Source organism: Abramis brama (assembly GCF_963993115.1).
Source record: "Abramis brama genome assembly, chromosome: 1".
Taxonomy (NCBI): domain Eukaryota; kingdom Metazoa; phylum Chordata; class Actinopteri; order Cypriniformes; family Leuciscidae; genus Abramis; species Abramis brama.
In genome coordinates this window covers 43,550,437-43,574,232 of record NC_139963.1, presented here as the reverse complement: position 1 = coordinate 43,574,232, position 23,796 = coordinate 43,550,437, and the positions used below count along the sequence as shown (strand labels likewise).

The following is a 23,796-nucleotide window of genomic DNA, read 5'->3' as shown; positions in this document are numbered from 1 at the left end:
TCTGCATGAAAGTGGCTGTTACTGGAACACAGCTGGACAGACATTCAATGTGCCTACACAGAAGTGGTTATATAAAACATAGAAGGGCTCAGAGAAATTATGCTGAAGGAGAGAAAGCATTGATGTCACTGTAACCTGTCACTCCGAACCCTGTCCTACAGCTCTCCAAATCCATCATGAAAAAGGTTTTGTGAATGTGAAGGAGAACTGATTAAGAAATCTTCTCTGAATGACACACCAGAGATTGAGCATGTTTCCGCAGGGTGTGTTTTCAATAACACAGTTCCCTGTATGGTTAAGAAGCCCTGCAAATCAATTATTTTAAAAGAATCAGTTCATATATCCAATTAAGCGATTCTTTTTAGCTGCTAACGTGTTTACAGAGATCCTTTCTCTTTTTTAAAAGCATTCAGAATACGTGGCATGATTTCAAAGTGGACGGTCAGTGTTAAAATCAGGGAACATACTGTTTACAAAATGGTAATTTAAACAATTTTTTTCCACATCCGTTTTCATGTTTACATCTCAGCAAACATGTTCACGTAGTTTATTATAAGACAATATGTAAACATGAAAAGCTGTTTATGAAGAGGAGCCCAGTGTTGTTATTGTTCATTAAAACTATTAAAAATTGTTTTTGTTCAGCTGAAATAAAATGTATTATTATTATTAAAATATTAGATGAACAATTTGAAATGTTGCATTGAAACCTAATTGCAATAAATAAGTTGAAGCTGAAGTACTTAAACGACTAAAACTGAAATTCAAATAAATTAAAGCTATATAAAAATATTTAAAAATAAACAAAAGGACAAAAAAAAGCACATAATAAAATTTAAACATGAAACAGAAAATATACAATTATAAACCAATTCAAAATGTTAATAAGTTATATAATAGTAAATAAATAAATAATCCTAAAATAACACTGGCAGGAGCAGATAGGGGAAAATTATGTGTGAGTCAAGAGCCGGTGGGAAATCAGTTTCTCACAGAGCTCTAATTCAGTGTGGAAAACATTATTGTTGCGTGTTGTCTCAACATTATGTCACAACTCCAAAAACTTTCCTGAATAAAACTGGAGCTTTTACCAATAGGAGACTTTTCTTGTGGTCAGATACCTGAGAAAAACCTCCTCCATGGTGGTCACGGACGCCCCGTAGCTGGCGATGCCCAGCTCGTCTCGATTCATCTCCAGCTCAGCAAACAGCAGCTCAAACCTGCGGAGAAACACCAGATCTGAGAGCGCAGTGCAAACTCAAGCCTCAACAGACAGGACAATCAGGAACTGCTGAAACTGCTGAGAGTGGAGAGAAAGAAATCCAGTGATTCCATCCATATCCATTCATTTCTATTAGTTCAACAAAAATGCAAACGTATCTTTCTCATGTCACTCAAAGCTTGTAGAGAGAGAGAGAGAGAGAGAGAGAGAGAGAGAGAGAGAGAGAGAGAGAGAGAGAGAGAGAGAGAGAGAGAGAGAGAGAGAGAGAGAGAGAGTTTTTGGCGCTTGAAGCTGCTGGTCATCCAAATTCTGTATTATTTCATTTTAGTATAGTATTATTTTAGTATAATTGAGATGCTGTAATAGTTTTTGTTATGTTGGTTTTTTATTTAAGTTGTTTTAGTTAAAAAGTTTGTTATTTTTTGTTTGTTTTTAATTGTTTAAAATATGTCCATAGTGTTAGTTATTTTAGTACTTTAACTTATGATGAAAAATGCTGGCAAATAGCTGAACTACTTTACGATAATAACCTTGGTTCCGCAGGGACATTTTGCACATTCAGGAACATTGAGGATAAAAAACGACATCATTTTCCTTTCTTTTACGAAGTGCTTTTATGATGTTTTTCTCTCATTGAGGTGATTTAGAGAGTTGCTGAGCAGAAATACGTGTGTGTCATGAACAGAGAAGACTGTTGTTTCAAGACCTTCACTAAAAACAGATCAATGGGTAAATTTAGTCCATCTGTTGCTATGGCAGCTCACAACAATCAGACCCAAGACTGAAGCCTCATACGCTTCATTCATCTGTATGTACACCAAACTACTTTTTCATAATTCATTGTCAAGTACCAGCTGAGTTTGTGCAATCAAGGTTATTGATTAAAGACAATGATGATGAGGACCTTGATGTTAAATAACACAACCTCTTCAAAATCAGATGTAAGGAAGACTTCAGCAGGATTCGACTGGAGCACAGGATTTCAAACAAAGGTGCATTTGCAACAGAATACTAACATATTGTGCATGATTTTTTTGTAGTATGCAGTTTGATGTATGCAAATTCTATTATGCAAACTACCACCACATGAAATGTATCATATCCCACAATGCAATATACTTGACTCATTCAAACAGACACAAAATTGGATCGTCTAAAATAATAATAGCACGCCACTCGCTGCATTAAACATGCAAAATTATGAAGTCACGTGATGACAATGTAGCAAACTAGTGTTTGAAAGGCATTGCAAGCAACATACGGTTTCACACACTACTTTAAAAAAAATCTAATATGTGCTGTATCTGAGTGTTGTCTTACCGGCTGGTGCTCTCTTTGGGCAGTATGTAGGAGAGTTCAGCGCCGGCACTGCTCTCTAGAGTGGCATCAGGCACATACATGTGGACTAGACGGGTGATCTCAGACACGTTGCAAAATGCATCTTTTACGATAACCATGTGGTAACCAGCACCTGAGAGAAGTACAAGAGAAACAGTTTAGATTTAAAAAAATATATATACACATTTCTTTTTACTGAGGGCGTTTTCACACCCGGTGTGTTTTCTCCATTAGTTCCATTCGTTTAGTCATATATGAACACTACTATCGCTTGGATCCGCACCAAAACAATCTCTCCGAGATCACCTGAACAACGTGGTTTTGGCCTGATTGAAAACGAACTCTAGAGCGGTTTGGTTGAGGTGAGAAAGCAATCCTAGGAAGCAATCCGAACCAAAGAAACCAAGCGGTATCATAATTTTATAACGGAGAATGTGTTATATAAAAGCAGTCTGATTCTGTGAGTGAGCACAGTTATCGCAGTTGAAAACCAAAGAGAAAGCAAGAATGCAGTCCTGATGAAGCCTTGATTCCCGCTCCAACTATATATATAATTTGTAATTAAATTAAATTAAATAATTTATCAGCCAGTGGTGCGTTTCCTACACTGACGGAACTCACTGCTTAACTACCATAGTATGATACATCGTTGAAGAAACCAACTAGCTACTCACGACCGAAACCGTATTGTCGCAAATTGGTCTATCAGCCATGTTGGTCAATGATGTCATGCAGATGGTGGAGTAATAAACTTCTTTTAATTAATCTGTTTGACATCCAATTAATGCTAGATGCTTTGCTGTACATTATGGACATGGCATCTGAGGACTATTTCTGTTATTTTGCTTTATTTTCAGTTTCAATCATAGACTCGTTCTTACGTAGTAGAGCACGTTCGCACATGCGCACTCTTCAAAAATAACACTTGACAAACTAAAAGACGTAAATGACATTGCATATATTCAAAATAAAAGATGTAGATTGTACTGAATAGCTTGCTTATTTTGCCCAAGATAAGAATTTATTGAGTCCACATGTCATAAAAAGAAGAAACTTTGCTTCGAACCACAGCTCAAGAGCTGTTGTTTTGCTGTTGTCGACAGCTTTGCAATGCTGTTTGCAAATGTTTGATGGAACTATTTCATTCATTCATTTTGGGAAACACGGACTCGTTGAACTATGCTGATAACGACAGAACTGTTGGCTAATGATGCAATTGGGAAAAGCACCCCAGAGCAGGAATGACAGCTACATTCATATAAGTGTTTGTGTGTCTAAACAACTACAGATAAAGCCACAATAAGCTCACTGAGCTAACTTGTCAATCATCTTGATGGATGGCGGCGAGGAAACTCTGAACGGAGAGCTTTACTCACATGTGACTTGCATAAACACATTTTGGTACACTTTGAAATGTTGCTTTGTGAAAGCGAACCGAACCAAGAAGAAAATGCAACATTGTTACAAATTAAGTCCCTGTTTCAGAACAAAGCAAACGATCTACAGGTCTGAAAACCCCCTGGGACTTCTCTAGGTAGAAGCAAAGCCCTTACTGGAGCAAGTTGGTTTGTGTGATTGCCATCTTGAAAACAAGACTTTACTATACATTTACTATAGCCGCCATATTGGACTTGGCAAATGTCCGTCCTCAAAATCATTTTCCTCAAGTAGCCCATCTCTTCCTATCATCTCCGCTAGCACGTTTTATGCATAAACATCTTGTGACAACCTCTTTTCCTCTCATGATCTTGCAGCGGTCTCACCGTATTTGTTCTTGAGGAAGAGCGGCGAGCCGCAGCACTGGAGCTCCCCACTGGCCATGATGGCGATGCGATCTCCCAGCAGGTCGGCCTCGTCCATGAAGTGTGTGGTGAGCAAGATGGTACGTCCCCGTTTCTCGCCCTGCAGCAGGTCCCGGGTGGCCCGTCGGGCTGAGGGGTCCATCCCTGAGGTGGGCTCGTCCAACATCACCACCTACAGGGAAACAATGGGTTTTCGTTAGGATTTGAGTGGCTAATGCTAATGGGAAACCTTTCCTCATCTAACTGATACAACCAGCATTACCATGCTAAGTAGCATAAACCAACCTGGATAAACATGGAGATGCTTTAAATAAAAAAATGCAAATGCAACATGAAAGCATTTGCTAAACATAAAATATCTGTGAAATAAAACAGCAGTGGTTTAAACAAAGTTTCCGTTGTCTGACCTTTGAGTCTCCGATTAAAGCAATGCCGATGGAAAGCTTCCTCTTCATCCCACCAGAGAGGGTCTTGGATCGCGCATCACGCTTATCCTCTAAATTAAGGATCCGAAGGATGCGGTCGACCTCATCGGGGATCTTTTTGCGAGGGTAACCCTTCAGCTGAAGAGAAGAAACAAGCTATGTAAAGATCCATCTCAATGTTAAACAGACTGCAACTGTCTAAAACTCCCCTTCATTTTCTCCATATGGAAATGGATTTTTATCGATACTTTATAAACTGTTAAAAACAGGCCTAATGTGAGCTATGAAGTTAAACAATGGCATATGCTTTTGTCTAAGCCATCACCTTTCAGCTTATTTTTTAACTAATCAGAGACTAGCGACAAGCAAAATCCCTCCAAAAGAGCTCCGCCCATTACCTATGACGTAAACGAGTCAGTCTCCCAATGCTTTCAAACCACTTAAATATTTGTGTATAAATGTATATTTTGCAATAAATATAATATGTATTGTTTCTGTATACATAATCAACATCTTTAAATGAATAGCTTTATAGATTTAGGTTTGGTTTGTGACAGCTAGAATTTAAGTTCATTAAAAAAAAAAAAGAGCAGTGTAGGACATTTGAACAGAAAACATGGATAACATATATGGATGATCACAGAGTTAGGTATCTTATAGACCTCCTCGATTACTCTGTGTCTACCTGCGTGTAGAAGAGCAGGTGTTCTCGGACGGTGAGGTTGTCGAAGAGCACGTCGTGCTGCGGACAAAGACCCAGGCTGCGGCGGATCAGAGCCATATCCTGACATATGTCATAACCGTTAATGTACGCACGGCCGCTGCTGGGCGGGAAAAGGCCTGGGAATGAAGAAAGAAAGATAATTTGAATGATGTAAAGAAGCGATCTACTCTGACTGACCTCCGTTATCACTGTTTACAGCTAGGAGCAGAATCAATGGTGTAGCTGCTAAGAGATAAGCTTCAAGCTTATAGCTAAATAGCTATACAAGCTGCTAACAAAGTAGCAAAACAGTTATTTAAGGGGACAATATCGTTTAATAAAACATAACTTACAATCAGTATTTATACAGTGTTCTGAAGCTATTTTCAAACTAGCTACAAGCTAATCATAATTAAATTAAAAGCAAATTAAAAGCAAAACTAACTTTTTTTGCTAAACCTTGATATATTTAAAGAAGCATTATCTTTTTATAATATAACTTATATTGATATTATGATCAATAGATGCATCTACTATGATATTAGACTACATAGCCTATAATAAAATATATTTTTATTCAAAGATCAACAGTCTGTCATTAGGCCTAAAACTAAATTGTCAGTCATTAAATAAGAAAACGAAATAATTGTGTAGATGATTTGCTTTGTGTAACCTGACATCAGACATTAGGCCTGAGTATTTTTTTGCACAGAGTGCCGCGACCAATCAATCACTCCTTTACGACTGGCTGCCTGCACATTCACGGTCCTCGCGGCTGCGGCAACTTGCTCCTTTTTGTTTTATAGAGTAGGTCTAGATGAAGAGAGCGCAAGTTGCAGCAGCCGCGAGGACAGTGAATGTGCAGGCAGCCAGTCGTAAAGGTGTGATTGATTGGTCGCAGCACTGTGTGTAAAAAAAAAAAAAAGAAACTAAAAAGATGCTGCGGCCAATGAGCAGCCGGCAGGGGCTGGCTCAACCTCCACGGACAGTTTTTAATGTTTTATCAGACAATAACCACTCAAGATTTTGCTTTAGTATAATTTTCGGGACAATAAGGGCCGGATTTGGACTCACTAAAAAGAATCACATTTCCTAAAGCAATTTGAGAGGGACTAAAGTACATTAAAACTAAATTGCTGTGTTCTCACCTGTCAGCATTGATAGTGTGGTCGTCTTGCCCGCTCCGTTGTGACCGAGAAGGACAGTGATCTGGCCTTCAAACATGTTGAGCGTTAAATCCCTCACCGCCTCCTTGGTCTTATTGCCCACTTTGAACACCTGCGACAGAATGACCCATGTTTACCTTCTCCAACAGTTTATAGAGGAAATCCATGTCTCTGTCACACTGACCTTGCACACACACACACAGAGTCTGCCATCTGTCCCCTGTGAATCTAATAATATTAATGCAAACCACGGTGCATCCGATACCTTAGCCAAATGTTTGATCTTGACCCCCGAGACCAGTCCAGCTGGCTCCTCTTCGATAAATTCCCCCTTCGTCGCCTTCTCGGCTTCCTCGTCATCCTCCTTCTCCTTCAGAAAGGCCACACGAGGGCTGCTGCACCAGTACGAGGGCTGAGGGCAGATGAGGAGGTGAAATATTTGACAACCCTTTTTTTTAATACCTTAAATTTCATTTTTTTTTTAAATTCTATTTAACACAAATGCTCCTAAATGCATTTTACAGTTCGCACACACCTAATGCGAGTAAAACGCTCACACTGTTGAGCCCTGATGATGGCTAAAAGCTTCACGATGAAGGGCCGCTAAAAGTTTATTCACATGTTTTCTCTCATTAACAAGAGGAAATGTTAAAATTATCATATGTTCAAAAGTGCGGTCATATTAGCAACATTTTGGCTACAAAATATGGCAATTATCTATCATCAATACTGTAGCTTTACGCTGGTTTCAGACAGCAACTGTGCTACACCAAGTCAATTGTGTATAAACATGCTAGACATCCAGACACCACTGAGTCAAAGGTGTGACCCAGGAGGCCATTGTTCCAGATCACTTTCACTCTGGCGGGGTCTTTATTACCAGCCGTTGATAAGCCAGTCTGCAAACACAAGCACTGACGCAACGGGTGTCCTACATAAACAATAGCTCTGCGCAAACCGAGACGCTGTTCATCGTACCCTCCCTCTTCACACCCTACAGTAAATCCTGTACGTCAGGAGATAAGGTTGTGCATGCACTTCCTGGCCGTCATGATGACATAAAGCAAGGTTTTCCTGCCGAGACCAAATGCTTCCTGTCTTTCAAGGGCCTCTGTTCAAGGCACTCCAGTCCTCACTCACTCACACTTTAAAAACTTCCCATGGGTGAACCGCTAACCACTGCGACAAGTTCACAAGGCCAAAGTAAGACTGTTTTGACCAAACACCAATCCATGTGATGAGCACGAGGAAGTTTGAGGATTGAGGAAATAATCAATGCACTCAAGACTCGCAAGACTTGTGACTACATTCTTAAAAAAAAAAAAAAGTCCTTTATTGGCATTGATTGTTCCAGTGAAGAACCTTTAACATCCATGGAACCTTTCCATTCCACAAAAGATTCTTAATAGTTTCAGAGATTTTTAGAATGTTCTTCAGATCAATGGTGTTAGTTTTTTCCATTATAAAGCCTGATTTGTTCCCCACTTTAGGAATAAAATTTATGGAATTTAGGATCAAATCTGATCGTTCTTAAAAAAAGAATTGACTTCTTGAAGGGATAGTTTGCCCAAAAATGAAATTTATATGGACGTTCAATAAGAGAGAGAGAAACCTCTTATTAAACATCTTGATTTGTGTTTTTAAAATGAACCAAAGTCTTATGGGTTTGGAATGACATGAGGGTGAGTAAATGATGACTGAATTTTCATTTTTGGGTGAACTGTCCCTTTAAGAACTTGAACATTCTTACAAACTTCTTAGAATTTAGAAAAAAAGAATAAACTTTTTTCTTCAGAAGATTTTTGTGAATCCGGCCCAAGGTCTTCAATGCAGCTTATAGCGACCAAGAATATGGCTATAGACAATGTGCACGCATGTAATACGTACCAGTATGAAGAAGTACCATGGAAGAGGGACTCCATACTCTCCCGGAAACACCGCCTCCACGTACCAGGCGACCAGACCGTACAGCACAGCGTCCAGAAGAAGCAGTCCGATCACCTGGGCCATGGAGAAGTCATCGTCCACCGTTACCGGATCAAACAGGTTATGCCACTGGATGCCCGTCCCTGAGGACAACATAAGACATGAGCATCAGGTGCATGGCAGCATTATTAGAGCAACTATAGTGTCATGTTTAGCTCGACCCCCTGACCTTTGCCCTCAAACATGCCAATCAGCTGGGCTCCCATGGCCATGGCCACATTGGAGATGAGGCAGGCGGAGACTTTCTGGGCGTGCGACAGCAGGTCATAGTGAGGCCACAGGAAGACGTACGGCAGGTAGCTCAGGAAGTAGATGAAGCCTCCTGCTGCCGCCGCCACATTCGCTATGGGAGAGAATGACACTGAAATTAGGTTGTGCTTACAATTATATGAAAACATCACAAGAACATGTTCAAGTCACACACACTGAAAAAGAAAGCCATAAGAAATTATATTTTTCTTTAAGATGCCTTTGTAAGATCTTCAAAATGTTTTGCATTGTGTTTTTTGACAATTAAGCACAATTTCCCCTACAAATTCTCACACCGTAAAGTGCACGGAAATGTTTTTTTGTGCCATTTCCAGTTATTCAAACTGTTGATTCTCTAAATAAAATTACTATAATATAATAATTTATGGAGATTTAAATAAAGGCAACAAAACAAATACTACCATTGTATATAAATATTTTAAATATTTAAATAGTACTTATTTTTATGGTTTAATTTATTTTTAAAAACAAATGAAATAGCATTTCATTATTTTCCACATTATATTAATGTAAATTCAGAGAGAAATGTATGGAAGCCTGTCTTTTCTAGAAATTACTCAAATATGCTGATTTGATGCTCAAGAAACATTTCTTATTTTAACAATGTTTAAAACAGTTGCTTCATATTTTTGTGGAAATCATGATACATTTTTTTCTGGATGTTTTGATGAATAGAAAGATAAAAAAAAACAGCTTTTATTTGAAATTGAAACCTTTTGTAACATTTTCAATGTCTTTTATGTATTTTTGGGTGAATGTGGCCTGGACAAACATGAGTTTCAGTGTGTGGGATTGAAGGATAGACATGTGAATGAGTTCAAACCCTAGCCTTGAACATCCTTCCCTCCGACCCTCAACCAGCCACAAAAGAGTGAAAGAGAGAGAGAGGGGTGATGGGAGAAAAGAGTGGCACTGCTGTTCAACAAATGGAAGAAAATGAAACACTGGGCTATTTTTACATTCACATTTCAAAGGGACGCATAGATGTGGAGAGCCTCTTCAGACTCAACAATATGTCATTTGGGGTTTGAATGGGCTGTAGCAGGACGTGTTGATTAAGGTTCATTTTCAGCCTCTCTAAACCCAAAAGAGAACAAGTCTCTTTTGAATAAAGGAGGTCGTTGAACCGCACATATTCGATTTCAGAAGAAAAAACAGCCAACCTTGTTCTACATCACATATATCAGCTGTAGAAAACCACAAAAATAAAACCTTCTCAAATAGTGACTGCAAGATTAAAGGCCCTATTTTAATGATCTAAGAGCATGGTCTAAAGTGCACTTAGGGTGTGTCTGAATTCACTTTTGCTAGTTAAACGGCGGGAAAAATGGTAAGCGCACCCGGTGCATGGTCTAAAAGGGTTGTCCCTATTCTCTTAATGAGTAATGGGTGTGTTTTGGGCTTTAAATGCAAAAAAACAATCAGAATCTCCCATTCCCTTTTAAAGCCAGTTGCGCTCGCGCCATGGCGGATTCGCTATTTACATGATGAAGTTTGATAGTGGAAAGACTGAACTCGTCTCCAGAGAAGAAACGAGCAGACCATCTATGGGACAAGCCGGATTGCAACATATCTTTATGTACACAATAATAAACTTTTACATTGTAATCCTTTTATTTTTTATATTTGGCTAGTTTGTGTGCTGCTGAGCATCCCTGTGTGTGTAATAAGCAGAGTGTAGCACATTGTGGACCCGCCTATAGGCGCACATTACTACTAACGCGCTCTTTAAATAAAAATAAATAAAAAATATTGCATACCAGCAGCCCATGGGTGCACAAATGGGCGCAAATACATTTGCTATTTAAACAACGTGGCACAGGACGTGAAAATGATAACTGCGTCGGGCTGAAACTAGCAAAAAACATTGCGCCTGGTGCTGCATTGCACTAGGTGTATGATAGGGCCCAAAGAGTGTTATAACGAAACAAGAACATGTCAATAAAATGCTCAAGTTTAATTAACCTTTAAAATAAAACAAGACATTGTATACGGATTATTAGGAGTTTTTGCATTATTTTGATATTATTTTCATGATTATGGTAAAGGGGCGAAACACGCTTGAAGTGCTTGACCAATCACAACACACTGATCCAGCCGACCAATCAGAGCACATTGAGCTTTTCAGAAGGAGGAGCTTCATAGAGACAGGAACTAAACAAAGCGTTACTGACAGACTGAGAATAGGTAACAATGTTAATATGTGGAAAATCATGTGTTTTTGAACATTCAAGCATTAAAACCTATTCTAGTAAATCCCAAAAACAAAATCAAGACTTGGAGAGTTGCATTAAATGGGATCTGTTATAAACTTTTTCAATCAAGCTTCACATAATGGCCTTTGCAAGTAAAAAGACTTATTTTCAAATCAGTGTAGTTTCCATAATGAGTAAGTTGCGAACAAAATGCCACTTTAAAACTGATTAAAGCGGCAGGTCTGTACACCAACAGCCCTTTGATTTTATATTCTTTCTTTTCTTCAGGATGAACAGTTAAAGCTTGATGAATCTCTATGGTCTCCTCTTAAAGCAGGTATAGCCTACATATCTTATTATTAGCTCAAGAGAGGGCCGTCATGCACACAAGCACCAATCAAATGCAATGAAGTCCAGCCACGAGTTCTGCTTTTACTCACTAAAAGCATTTCAAGCATCAAAAAGGGTCAATAACTGCAACCTTGAACATTTTCCCCCAGCTGGTTACCTGCATTTACACAGTTTGTGGTTTCGTTTGGCAGAGAAAAGAAAGAAGTAGAGCAGGTTACGCACAATGGAGAGCTGATTTTCAAAAGCTTTATGCACGTGGAGTGTGAATGTAACAATAAGTAACTTATTATGTTTGTGCACGTATTTAAACAAAGATATACCGAACTTTCTTGCTCTTCGTTCACGTTCTACTATATCTTACCTTTGATTATGAGGCTTTGTCTATTACACCGAAATAAGCCCGCTTGATTAAAAAACACTGCGTGTGTGTTCAGATGAGCGTCCTATCATTGTCCTACAGAGAATACAGCATAATGACTACTACGTTCTGCGATAATAAGAGTAGAGGGAGAACTCACCCCTGGAAAAGAACACACTGATCATGAAGCTGAAGTTAATGGTAGATACGGCAAAAACCAGCAGGAAGAAAAACACCAGCGTGGGGTCACTGTAGGTCAACACCGATCCGTTAGGACTGGCCTGATAGAAAACAAGACACATACATTACCTGCATATCATTGTTTGGCAAAACTAGCAAATAGTATGGAATACTAAAGATGGGAATCAATTCTGATTTTGATTCCCATTTTTCTTGATGATTCAGATTCCTTAGTGAATCTATTAACAATTAATTGCACTCCTTCAATTAAAATGTCGTGTACAGTCTCTCCCTATGGAGGATCCCTTTCCCACTCTACAGATAAAGCGTTGTCTGGAAAATTTGTTTCGCGTTCCTACCCCGAAGTGACAAAATAAAATAAAATTCTGTATCAAAATTTATAAGGAAAGACCAGTACTTTGTTTAGGCTTGGTTTGTAGGGAATTCCAAACCTGCGCACATATATTCAAACGCACATAACTATAGAACCAATTCTTAATGCGCATCTCACAGGTTCGCGTTTAAAGTCTATGTAGAGAGAATGGTGTCGTCTTAGCGGCCCCTAATTTAATAACAAATGATTGTTGCGACGGAAGCAAATCAATCAAAACTAACTTTAGCTGGAAAATAACTTTATTAAAGAACCACTATAAAGCCAAAACAATCTCTGTTACCTTAAATGATACGCTTATCTCTGTAAAGATGCTTTGAAACAATCTACATTGTTAAAAGCGCTATGTAAATGAAGATGACTTGACTTGACTACAGAAACGTATAAATGAAAATATTCGAGACATTTATTTATTTATTTTTGGGTTCAGAGAATTGTATTATGATTATTATGGCCAAATTTCATAAAATACATGCAAATTATTAATTAAAGAAAACAACTTTATAGTCTAACGTTATATTTTTTAGTTTTATAAAAGTTTTTAGTTAGTTTTTTTTACAATAAGGTTCCATCTATTAATATTAGTTAACAACATTATTTAACATGAACTAACAATGAAAAATACTTCTAAAGCATTAATTAATCTTAGCTCATGGTAATCCCAACATTTACTAAAACATTATTAAAATCAAAAGTTGTATCTGTTAATATTATTTAATAGACCTCAGTTGACATGATCTTACAAAAAAACGGTTTTTATTAGCTAATGTTCACAAATATTAATAAATATTGTAAAAAATGTAATGCATGTTAACTAAAAGGACCTTATTGTAAAGTGATTTCATTAGCGATTCTTGTCGTATTTTTGAGGACACAATTAACTTGTCTTAACTTTATACTACAATAATACCTTAAAAAAGGGTAAAAATATATATTTAAAAAAACTGGCAAAACTGAATGCATACTGTATCTTCTTTAAGTTCATGTTGTACAACATATACCAGTGAAAAAAAATTACATTTTCAAGAAATGTTAACAGAACTAAACATCACGAAAAAACAAATGTGGTTCCAGTGCTTTTGTGGAACAAGAACTTGTTCTGAATATAAACTGGTTCTCAATTCTCAACCCTAAAGTTTACTTGTCAAGGAGTTAAAAAACAAACAAAGAAATGCAAACATTATATTTCTAGAAGGAAGAGGTACTTGACAAAGAACAGGTTGAATCGCCAATGTGCCTCTGTTTACCTTGACACAGATGAGCACAGTGACAAAGAAGACGGAGATGGAAATGAAGAGGAAAAACATGAGGAACCAGGCGCTCCAGTGCAACCAGTTACTGAGACCCATCATGCGCATGTACTCCTGCAATAAACACAAGACGATTATAGTGCTAGTTCTCTTGCATCAAAACCAACATAATCTATTTCTAAGTTCCTCACCTTTAGCTTCCTCTCCTTCTCCTGGACCACAGCGCGGACGATATTCAGAGACGTGTAGGTGAAGCTGAGCACTAGCAGCAGGGGCAGCTGGTTCTGGATGGCCAGGATGAAGAGGTCGTAGATGAACACTGGGTAAGGGAAGCGGGAGAGCAGCACTTGTGTTCGCTTGAAGAGGGCCGCCGCAGTCGTGCTGTTGTAGGCCTTCATGACGGCTCGGTCCACCGCGTGCTGCACCTGCAGGAAGCCCTCGCGGTAATAACCTGTCAGGAGGCGTCGAAGAGAAAGATACGGTACTTAGAAGGGTCCATGATTGAATCAAATGAAATTTTGATTTCTTTTAAAGGGAAATTCTGAGCTCTGTAAAAGTTATGCTCAATTGACAGCATTTGTTGATAGCATAATGTGATAGCATAAAACATTCCCACATGTTTTAATTAATCTGAAGGGTATGAAACTTGGTGACTTTTGTCACACTTGCTATGTGAACACACAAAAATTGGACTTGATTCAAAGATATTTTGGTACAATCTACCAACAAAAAAAAAGCCAAAATTTGGTTTACAGTGAGACACTTACAATGGAAACGAATGTGGCCAATCCGTAAACATTAAAATATCCACTGTTTCTATTGCAAAGTCATAAGACGTAAACATTATGCATGTTAAAATGATTTCAGAGTGAAACAAATGCACTCACTAACCTTCTTTTTTGTAAAAAATTGTATCCAATTTTACAACACACAACGCCACAAACAATAATGGCTATAAAAATGATGATTTAAACAGCTTTCAGCTTGAAAAATAGTTTTAACAGAACGATTAATGCTATATATTAGGGGTGTAACGGCACACAGAAGTCGCAGTTTGGTACGTACCTCCGTTTTGGTTTTCACGGTTCGATAAGAGTTTGGTACATTTTTAGCCTACACTGACAGATTCCTGATTGCTTAAAATAAAAAAAATAAGGAATTGTTGATTTGTTCCTCTAATTGATAGATTGACCAATGCTGCACGGTAAAATTCAACGGCTGTTTTCAAACTTATTGGTTTGATTTATGTGTTGTGCGTAGCCTGAACTGTCATTTTCTTTTGCGTGTGAGAGTTCATTAACATGCGGTGACAATGGCGGATGCACAAAGATCAACGCAAAAAAAGTGCCATCTACATCTGAGCCTACTTCACCTTTCCACGAGGTGACGGCGAGTGAAGCCACAATTCCTGGACGCGTATATTTCATCACTGCACTTCCACGACACAAATCAGCACAATGTCTAATGATTTTGTCTCATTATAACAGTAGAAACAACCTTAAATACTTTGTAATTTATGGTCATATAGATAGATAAGTAAGCATCATTCGAAACGCACAATAAAAACAATACATTGTGCTTTTGTACAATAAAGAAAACAAACAGGATGCCGCTTCCTGCCATCCCGGTTTTCTTTCCATGAAGTTTGTGGAGCGTGTCACAAAAATTAATTGAAACTCGGCGTATAAGCTCTTGCGTGCCATCTGAACTCTTGTTTTGGGTTGGTGCGTAGATCATCTCTTCTTCTGCTGCTTTTTCCTGTTGTGGTGGTTAACAAACAGCGTTGCATTACCGCACGCGCCCCCTTCTGGATTGAAGTGTGGATCGCCTGTGACTGACTGCATTTCGCCGTCTGACTGTATGAACAGAGCCGTGACATCCGTACCGTGAAGGTTCGGGATGAATACATGTACCGTTACACCCCTACTACTTCTTCACAACTTTGTGACTTTTATCACACTTGCTATGCGAAGCGAACACACACACGCAAAAAACACGATTCAAAAATGCTAAATGTTCTTTAAAAAAGTCACTTTTGTGCTCTTATCGGTCAAAAATGACCAGCAATAGGAAATGAATGGGAAATATAAAAGACACATCTATTTTTTGGGGTACAATCTACAAATCAGCCACGATGCAGAAAAAAAACACATAGCCATGAAGGCGTTGAACTTATAAAACACCTATAATATTTCTTTTGAGCTTCATATAGTCCCTATTTCTCAAAGCGTAGACATTCATTCAAAAGTTCTCACTGCTCCTAATGGCTTTCCAAGCCATAATGACTCTTGAAGATTTTGCACTTCCAGTATAAAGCAACTCAACGCAATTAAATGCAGATAAAAGGACGACGTTGAAGCGTGAAGAGTCGTGGAAGCAGAGATCAAGCTGTAATTTGAAAGCACTGTACCAAAAATAGGTTGACAGACATCAAAGATCAAAAGGACGCCAACGCAGCGCTCATGATTAATAACACACATGCTGCAGGCGTACTGAAGCTGTCGGCAACAGCGTAGGCCGTCGGGCAAAGGGAATACTAACCGACCAAATCACTTCCTAATCAATAGCTAGCGCCGTCACGGGAAGCCTCGGATTCAGGAGGAGATCGTTAAAGAAGCAGAGAAGAGAGAACAGGCCGGTTTATCTCATCTGTTAACGCTAACTGACAGTAAAGATGCCATCAAGTCTGTTCAAGGAAGAATTCAATCACACATTAAGAAGTTTCCGGGTCTAATTTGCACGTTGATGGGCGATTCTTGACTACAGAGCTTTTTAATGTACTTTTAATGTACTGTAGTTTTGTGGCTGTTAGCTTTGAAACATATTTTAATGCATAAAAAAATAAACATTTAGCAGAAGTGCACATACATTCAGAAAAATGCATGTATTGACTCATTTTGGATGCAATTTTTAGTTTAACATGAAATGGATGGCCTGTAGGTTGCTTATCCACGGAAACGACTAAAAATTCGGTATTATAAAGGCCAGACAAGTAATTTGGCGATGTCCCTTTGTAAAGAAAGGCTACGCTCCTGCGCACATATATATTCAAACGCGTTTACCTATAGACTGAACACATAATATGCATGTGCACGCCGTCAGCGTTTTCACAGATTCACGTTTTTGAAGTTTACGCGGAGATAACGTTTTTCAAAATGTTTCAAAACTTGCACCTTGGAACCTATTTCAAAGTTTGCGTTCTCGAGCCGCCAGACACTGTTGGCATGCAAATGAACGTCCAGAACGCATTACAAGTTTTCTGTTTTCAGTTAAAACTATGTCGTGTTAGCGGCCCCTAAGTTAATAACTAATGATCTTTGCAACGGAAGTGAATCAATCAAAAAAACGTACTATAGCTGGACTTGACTTGACTTGAGCTGGGTTCGTGTTACCTTACCACCAACATTTCCCACAATGCATGAGTGCGGACTGACCTGGCGTGCCGCCCTGTGGCTCGTGTTGTTCTCTGGGCCCGGGCAGCTGGAACAGCGGGAACAGGCTGAGCGTGTGCCAGTCCAGGTCATTGTTGGGGTTGAACTCGGACTTCTCTCGGGCCGGAGCGTTCCTGGGGCTGTACGTGAAGCGCAGATGATAGCTGACCTGCCACACATCAGATCAAGGGTCGTTTAGCATATGAGTTTTGCAGGCTTAAGAGTTCACCTATTACTCTTCTGGAGTAACACCAGTGTCTCGATTAGCAGCACATCGAGCAACTCTTACGGGGTTTAAACCTGCAACCTTATGGTTACCACATCAGATAATTTTGAATATTGCTCAATAAATACTTCAGAGCACATGTAACAGTTAATTTGACATTATCAAAGCTGTGAGGGGTTGAAGTTCAACGTGTCTTGTACTTCAATGACAATTATGTTTAGCTTTTTGTGATAAATATTCAGATTGTGATTTTAAATATGATATTTAAAAAAAAAAAAACATGTTTGTGGGGCTGCACAATTTGGCCAAACATTGTGAGACTTTATATTAAAATGGCTATAAAAGAATCAATTAGGCTATAAATTAATAATAATGATTATTATTATTATTATTATTACTACTAAATATCAACATAAGAAATCATTATGTTGTAAAATGTAACTATAAAATAAAGAAATTGAGTATTTATTTTAATAATACTATTAGTAATATTATTATTGCTAAATACAAATATTAAAATATAAATATTTCTGTTGTGATATTTAACTGTAAAATATAGATATTGAGTATTTAATAATACAATTAAGAACATCTATTATTATTATTATTATAATTAATAATAATATTATTATTACTAAAAAAAATTAACATTAAAAATCTTTCAGTTGTAATATTTCACTGTAAAATAAAGAAATGCAATATTTATTTTATGAACAATAATAATAATAATTATTATTATTATTATATAAAAACTATTTTAAAAAGAAAATATCTTTAATGATATTTAACTGGAAAAAAGACTGAGTATTTAATAATAATAACAATAATAATAATAACTATTATTATTATTATTATTATTATTATTACTAAATAAAAATATGGTTGTAATAGGACTGTTGTAATATTTCACTGTAAAATAAAGAAATTGAGTATTTAATACTAATTATTATTATTATTGTTACTATTACTAAATATCAAAATAAGAAATCTTCCTGTTGTAATTTACCTGTAAAATGAAAAAAATTAGTTATTATTATCAAACAAAAATGTTAAACAAAATAAAAAATATTATACCGTTGTAAAATTTTACTGTAAAATAAAAATACTATTTAATTATTAAATTATTATTTTGATGAATAGATGCAGCCATAATTGTTCACCTGTCTTTTTATCCACTGAAAATTGTATCTCCAATGTTTCGTCATGTGAGCGACAGACACACAATATGACACACTGAGCGTACAGCGTACACACAGCCTCGTTTTTATCTGAATAAAATTTAATTCTGCATCTACTCCCAGGTGAGTGACAACAATTCATCTGACAAAACATTCAATTAGTCACTGACAAAAACGCACCTTTCAGTCTACTGGAAATATAAGTAAATCCGTAAACACTGTGACATTTCGGGCCTCATTTAACAAGAGGAAACCAACTTTCTGTGTAAATCATTCGTAAAACCATTCATAAGTTAAGTGTTACAAAAACATACATTTTATGAACCCTATACATGGAAATGCCCTTTCCATCAATGCAGATGCAGGAGCTGCGGTAAACTCATTAAACCCTCAGCGAAGGACTCGCGAGCTTTCATCATGAGAGATGATTCACTCATGTCCTTATAAGAAGAGACCAGACCAGACCTCATCTCTCCATTAGACACATGGAGGAAACTCAAGAAGTGCATCTCAAAATGGCTGAAACAGCGTCAGCTGGGAGAATCAGTGGTTCATAAACACTCGAGCAGGCGCCCGAGACATGAACAAATATGGTTTGAGGGCATTTGCTGCTAGAGCACTTAAGCCTGATTCCTCCAGCTAGATTTTCACTTCTGTGGAAAACCGGTTATTTTGCCCTCAAATGCTCAGAAAAGAACATTTCTTTCCTTTAAGTAACAGTAATCATCGTTAAAGACAAAAACTGACAAGAACGTGCTATATCTCACACCAAAATCAAAAGAAAATGGTTTTGCGTAAAACTAATCCCAGTTTTTGGATCACTATCATTTTTGCCAATTATTTACCCCCAATTTTCAGAACTGAAAGCTTGTAAATCTTTACAAAAGTATATAAAAAATAATGATGCAAATGAAATGTAAAAACCATTTATGCTGTTTTTAATTCTAAAAATATATATTTTTTTAAAAATAGATTTCATTTCTTGGAAATATTATAAATAAATAACATGTTTTTTTTTATAGTTTTTTTTATGGGAGCTTGTTTCCACCATGGAATAAAACAATTTAAACAATTTTTTATTTCACAATTCTGACTTTTTTTTCGCAGAACTGCGAGTTATAACGTCAGAATTGTGCAATATAAAGTCAGATTTGCGAGTTATAACATCAGAATTGTGAGATATAAAGTCAGAATTGCGAGTTATAAAGTCACAATTATGCAATATAAAGTCAGATTTGCGAGTTAAAACAGAATTGTGAGAGATAAAGTCAGAATTACAAGTTATAAAGTCAGAATTGCGAGTTATAACGTCAGAATTGCAAGATATAACGTCAGAATTGCAAGATATAAAGTCAAAATTGCAAGATATAAAGTCAAAATTGAGAGAAATAAAGTCAGAATTGCGGGATATAAACCATTCTGACTTTTTATCTCACAATTCTGACTTTTTTTTTCAGAATTGCGAGTTATAACATCAGAATCGTGAGTTATAATGTCAGAATTGCAAGATATAACATCAGAATTGCGAGATTAAAAGTCAAAATTGCAAGATATAACGTCAGAATTACGAGTTATAAAGTCCGAATTGCGAGTTATAGCATCAGAATTGTGAGATATAAAGTCAGAATTGTGAGATATAAAGTCAGAATTGCGAGTTATAACATCAGAATTGCGAGATTAAAAGTCAAAATTGCGGGATATAAACAATTATGACTTTATTGATTTTTTTAAATAATAATTATTTTCTCAGAATTGTGATATAAACTCACTCAAAATTCTGACTTTTTTATATCTCGCAATTCTGACTTTATTTCTTGCAATTTTTAATATTTCTCACAATTATGACTTGAATTATCACAAAAATTTCTAAATTGTGAGATGAAAAAAGGCACAATTACCTTTTTATTTTTTATTCCGTGGCAGAAACAAGCTTCCATAGTTTATGCATTAATGAGAATTTGAGGGAAAAATGTGTTTAATTATGCAAATTCATGCAAAATATTGTTACAATGCAAAAAAAATAAGCTTCATTTTCTTTATGCAAAAGATAATTTTTATGCAATAAAAAGACTGTGATTGGTTGTCAGCTCTGAGAGTCTCACCTGCAGAGGAAGAGGCTCATCGTCATGGCTGAAAGGATGCTCAAACACAATGGCTGCCAAGATCTTGCCTGACTCTGGGTCAGTTTTCACAAACTCCTCGAACTGCTCCTCTGTTTCAAAGCCACGGACTGGAAAACAAGACGACACATCATTAGTGCCACATACGTCACTATTACTGTTATTGCAGCTCATACTTAAACATCGAAGACACGAGGGAGGACTCATTTCACGCCAGAACCATCAAGCAAATCACCTTGGCAACACCTAGACAACCACCCACTAAAGCAAAGAAAACAAAGCAAACAATGCAAATTGTTCATATCGTTACATGCGATCAGCGATCAATTCAGTGCGTAGAAAGTTTGAGGGTTAAACTGATAAAAATAGATTGATCGATGTGAAATTTAGCCATTTAAGCAATCATACGAAAGCATGTGACCTTTAAAATAATTGATTTTAGGATTTGTCAGCCAACTGTAAACATATGTTAATGATATCAAGACCCCTAGGTATTTATTTATTTTTTTCAGAGAAAATGTTGTTAAAAGGAAAAGCTAATGAGACACTAGGCAAAACTGGGATTTCAGCCAGGTCACGACTGGGATTTAGGACCTAAATCCAATTAAAACACGCGCACACACGCGCACACACATGCACACACACAAACCGGCAGGTTAGTGAGGCTCTTTAAAAGAATATTTGACCAAAAATGAAAAGTGTGTCATTATTTACTCCTCTTCATGTTGTTATAAACCCATACAATGTCTGTTTGTTTTTTGTGCAACAATAAATTAGATACATTTAAGAAGCTTTTGTTAACGTTTTATTCTTTGGATATAGCAGGGATGACTTCAAAACCAGGAAGACCAATTTTCCGCTGGTTCCTTCTAGATTTCCCAGTGGGGTTTTAAAATGAGATTTTTAAATTTATGAGTAAAATAAGGTCTGTGGTAAACATGTCTTGACAATGCTTGAATGTTTTACTCCACAACGTTTTTTATTTTTATTTATTTTTAAATATATGTTTCTAAGCAACTAGATAAGAACGTCTGTGGTGTGGGTGGGTGTAATTTACACTGTAAAATATTGTAAACATAAATCATCAGTTGTGTTTACCACATTATTTTCCTCATAAAACCCCCACAGGAAAATCTCAAGAGAGAACCAGTGGCGAATAAGTCTTCCGAGTTTTGACGTCATCCACGCACCACTCTATTAAATGCTACTTTTATTGTCCTTTTCGGAGCTTGACAGATGTGGTATCTATAAATTGTTGTTATATGGAAAGATCTGAATGAACATATGCCACTATTACTCTTTTATTGTTGCAGAGAAACACGTAACACACATGGGGTTTGAAAGACATGAGGGCGAATACATAATAGCAGTTTTCATTTCTAAATCAAACGTTCATCTAACATGTAACCACATGTTTTTTATCGTGAGACACAGTGTCTGCCTATATAAAAACAGGAAGAGCCGGTTAAACCAGGATCAACAAGCAAATCCAGTCGACGCACAACCAGGAAGCATCTGTGCTACATTTGCCAATGTAAACAACAGCCAGCGACATGATAACAATATGCAATAAGGTCCCATTAGTTAATGATGCATTAGCTAACAATGAGCAACTCAAGCGTTACAGTATTTTTAATCTTTGTGAACAATAATTCAAATACAACTGTTCAATGTTAGTTCATGTTGGCTCATGTGAGCTAAATAATATCAACAGATCCTACTTTTTATTTTAATAATGTGTTAGCAAATTAACATTAACTAAGATGAATGAATGCTTTAGAAGTAGGCAATCATTTCTCATTTTTAGTTCATTTTAACTAATGTAATTAATTAACAAATGTTAACATACTACATGGAAGCTAACTGTAAAGTTACCAGCAAAAATTAATAAAGATGAATAAAATAAAATATAAATATTAGATGAAAACCTTACACTTAAAAGACTAACAGCTAACTGAATTTAAATAAGTACTAAATTGCTCAAAATAAAATAAAGCTAAATAGAACATTTTTAAAAACACAAACTAAATAAAAAATGCAAACTAAAAATACAAAACTAAAAGCATATCAAAATATTAATAGTATAAAATTAATACTATAAAATACTATATTTAGCATTTTTTATAGGGATGTACGATATATCGGCCACCATATCGGTATCGGCCGATATATGTTAATTTTGAATGTTATCGTAATCGGCAGGATAAGAAGATTTGGCTGATATGTTAAAGCCGATAAATAATGGATTATTTCCTTCAGCTGAGACACTTCAGATCAGCACCGTTCTCCATGATGCTTTTGAATTGCTTCAAAAAGGAAAATGCAGTTAAATGTGCAGAGCAAGTCTGTCATATAGGCTACATAAAATTATAATGAGAACATTATAATTGTGTGCTTGGTACGTGGATTTTAATAGTGAGACTTTTGATTTTGTAACCAGGCTCTCCAAAAATTATATAAAAATTAGGACTTTTATCAACCAATATATCGGTTATCGGCTTTCAATTATAAAGAATTATCGGTATCGGCCAAAATTGTCATATCTGTGGCATCTCTAATTTTATACTAAATACTTACAACTAAATACTATATTTTATACTAAAAGAGTCTAAAAATAATACTAAAATAACTGTGGTCAGTGGTTCTGGAGCTTCTGCATTATTTATGTGCTGAAATAGTCCTGCGACACTACTGAATCTACAGCGTCAAGGCAAAATGTGTCATCTTATTTCTTAGGGGCTGTTTACACGACAGTAAACACGTAAAACTTTTTGGCCGTTCGTTTACACGACAACGGCGTTTTGGGTGCCTGAAAACGCAAACTTTTGAAAACGGGTTTCAAAGTACACGTTTTTGAAAACGGTCTCCGTGTAAACAGCAAAAACGCGAATCTCTGAAGACGATGACGTCATGCACGTGCGTATTTCGTGTTCAGTCTGTAGTGTTTCATCGCCATCTAATGGTCTGGCAGCAGAATACAGCGTTTTTAGTCGTTTTCGCGGATCATTGTGAATGGGGATTGTTTTGACAATGTCTGTACGCGAAAACTCAAAGGAAAAACTTCTCCATTTTAAGGATATCGTTGTCGCGTAAACGTACCCTAAATTTGCAGTCTGGTCGGCATAACAATATAAAGACAATAGACAGAATATATTTCTATTGTGTTGTCTTTGATGGTTGTACACAACAGTAATGTTGCTCATG

At 36.8% G+C, this 23,796-nt stretch overlaps 1 protein-coding gene across 1 annotated transcript in view; it reads right to left on the bottom strand.

Annotated features, from left to right (window-relative positions):
• abca3b (ATP-binding cassette, sub-family A (ABC1), member 3b) overlaps nucleotides 1–23,796 on the bottom strand; it is a 41,780-nt gene that overhangs the window by 12,108 nt on the left and 5,876 nt on the right. The window contains exons 4-17 of the mRNA XM_084133742.1: nucleotides 20,575–20,702; nucleotides 17,072–17,237; nucleotides 13,829–14,088; nucleotides 13,635–13,751; nucleotides 11,977–12,097; nucleotides 8,812–8,985; nucleotides 8,544–8,725; nucleotides 6,922–7,068; nucleotides 6,639–6,768; nucleotides 5,473–5,627; nucleotides 4,770–4,925; nucleotides 4,324–4,534; nucleotides 2,543–2,693; nucleotides 1,122–1,220 (exon numbers count right to left, since the gene is read on the bottom strand). Of these exons, the coding sequence (XP_083989868.1) occupies nucleotides 1,122–1,220; nucleotides 2,543–2,693; nucleotides 4,324–4,534; nucleotides 4,770–4,925; nucleotides 5,473–5,627; nucleotides 6,639–6,768; nucleotides 6,922–7,068; nucleotides 8,544–8,725; nucleotides 8,812–8,985; nucleotides 11,977–12,097; nucleotides 13,635–13,751; nucleotides 13,829–14,088; nucleotides 17,072–17,237; nucleotides 20,575–20,702 (2,197 nt within the window). The remainder of the gene's footprint in view (nucleotides 1–1,121; nucleotides 1,221–2,542; nucleotides 2,694–4,323; nucleotides 4,535–4,769; nucleotides 4,926–5,472; nucleotides 5,628–6,638; nucleotides 6,769–6,921; nucleotides 7,069–8,543; nucleotides 8,726–8,811; nucleotides 8,986–11,976; nucleotides 12,098–13,634; nucleotides 13,752–13,828; nucleotides 14,089–17,071; nucleotides 17,238–20,574; nucleotides 20,703–23,796) is intronic.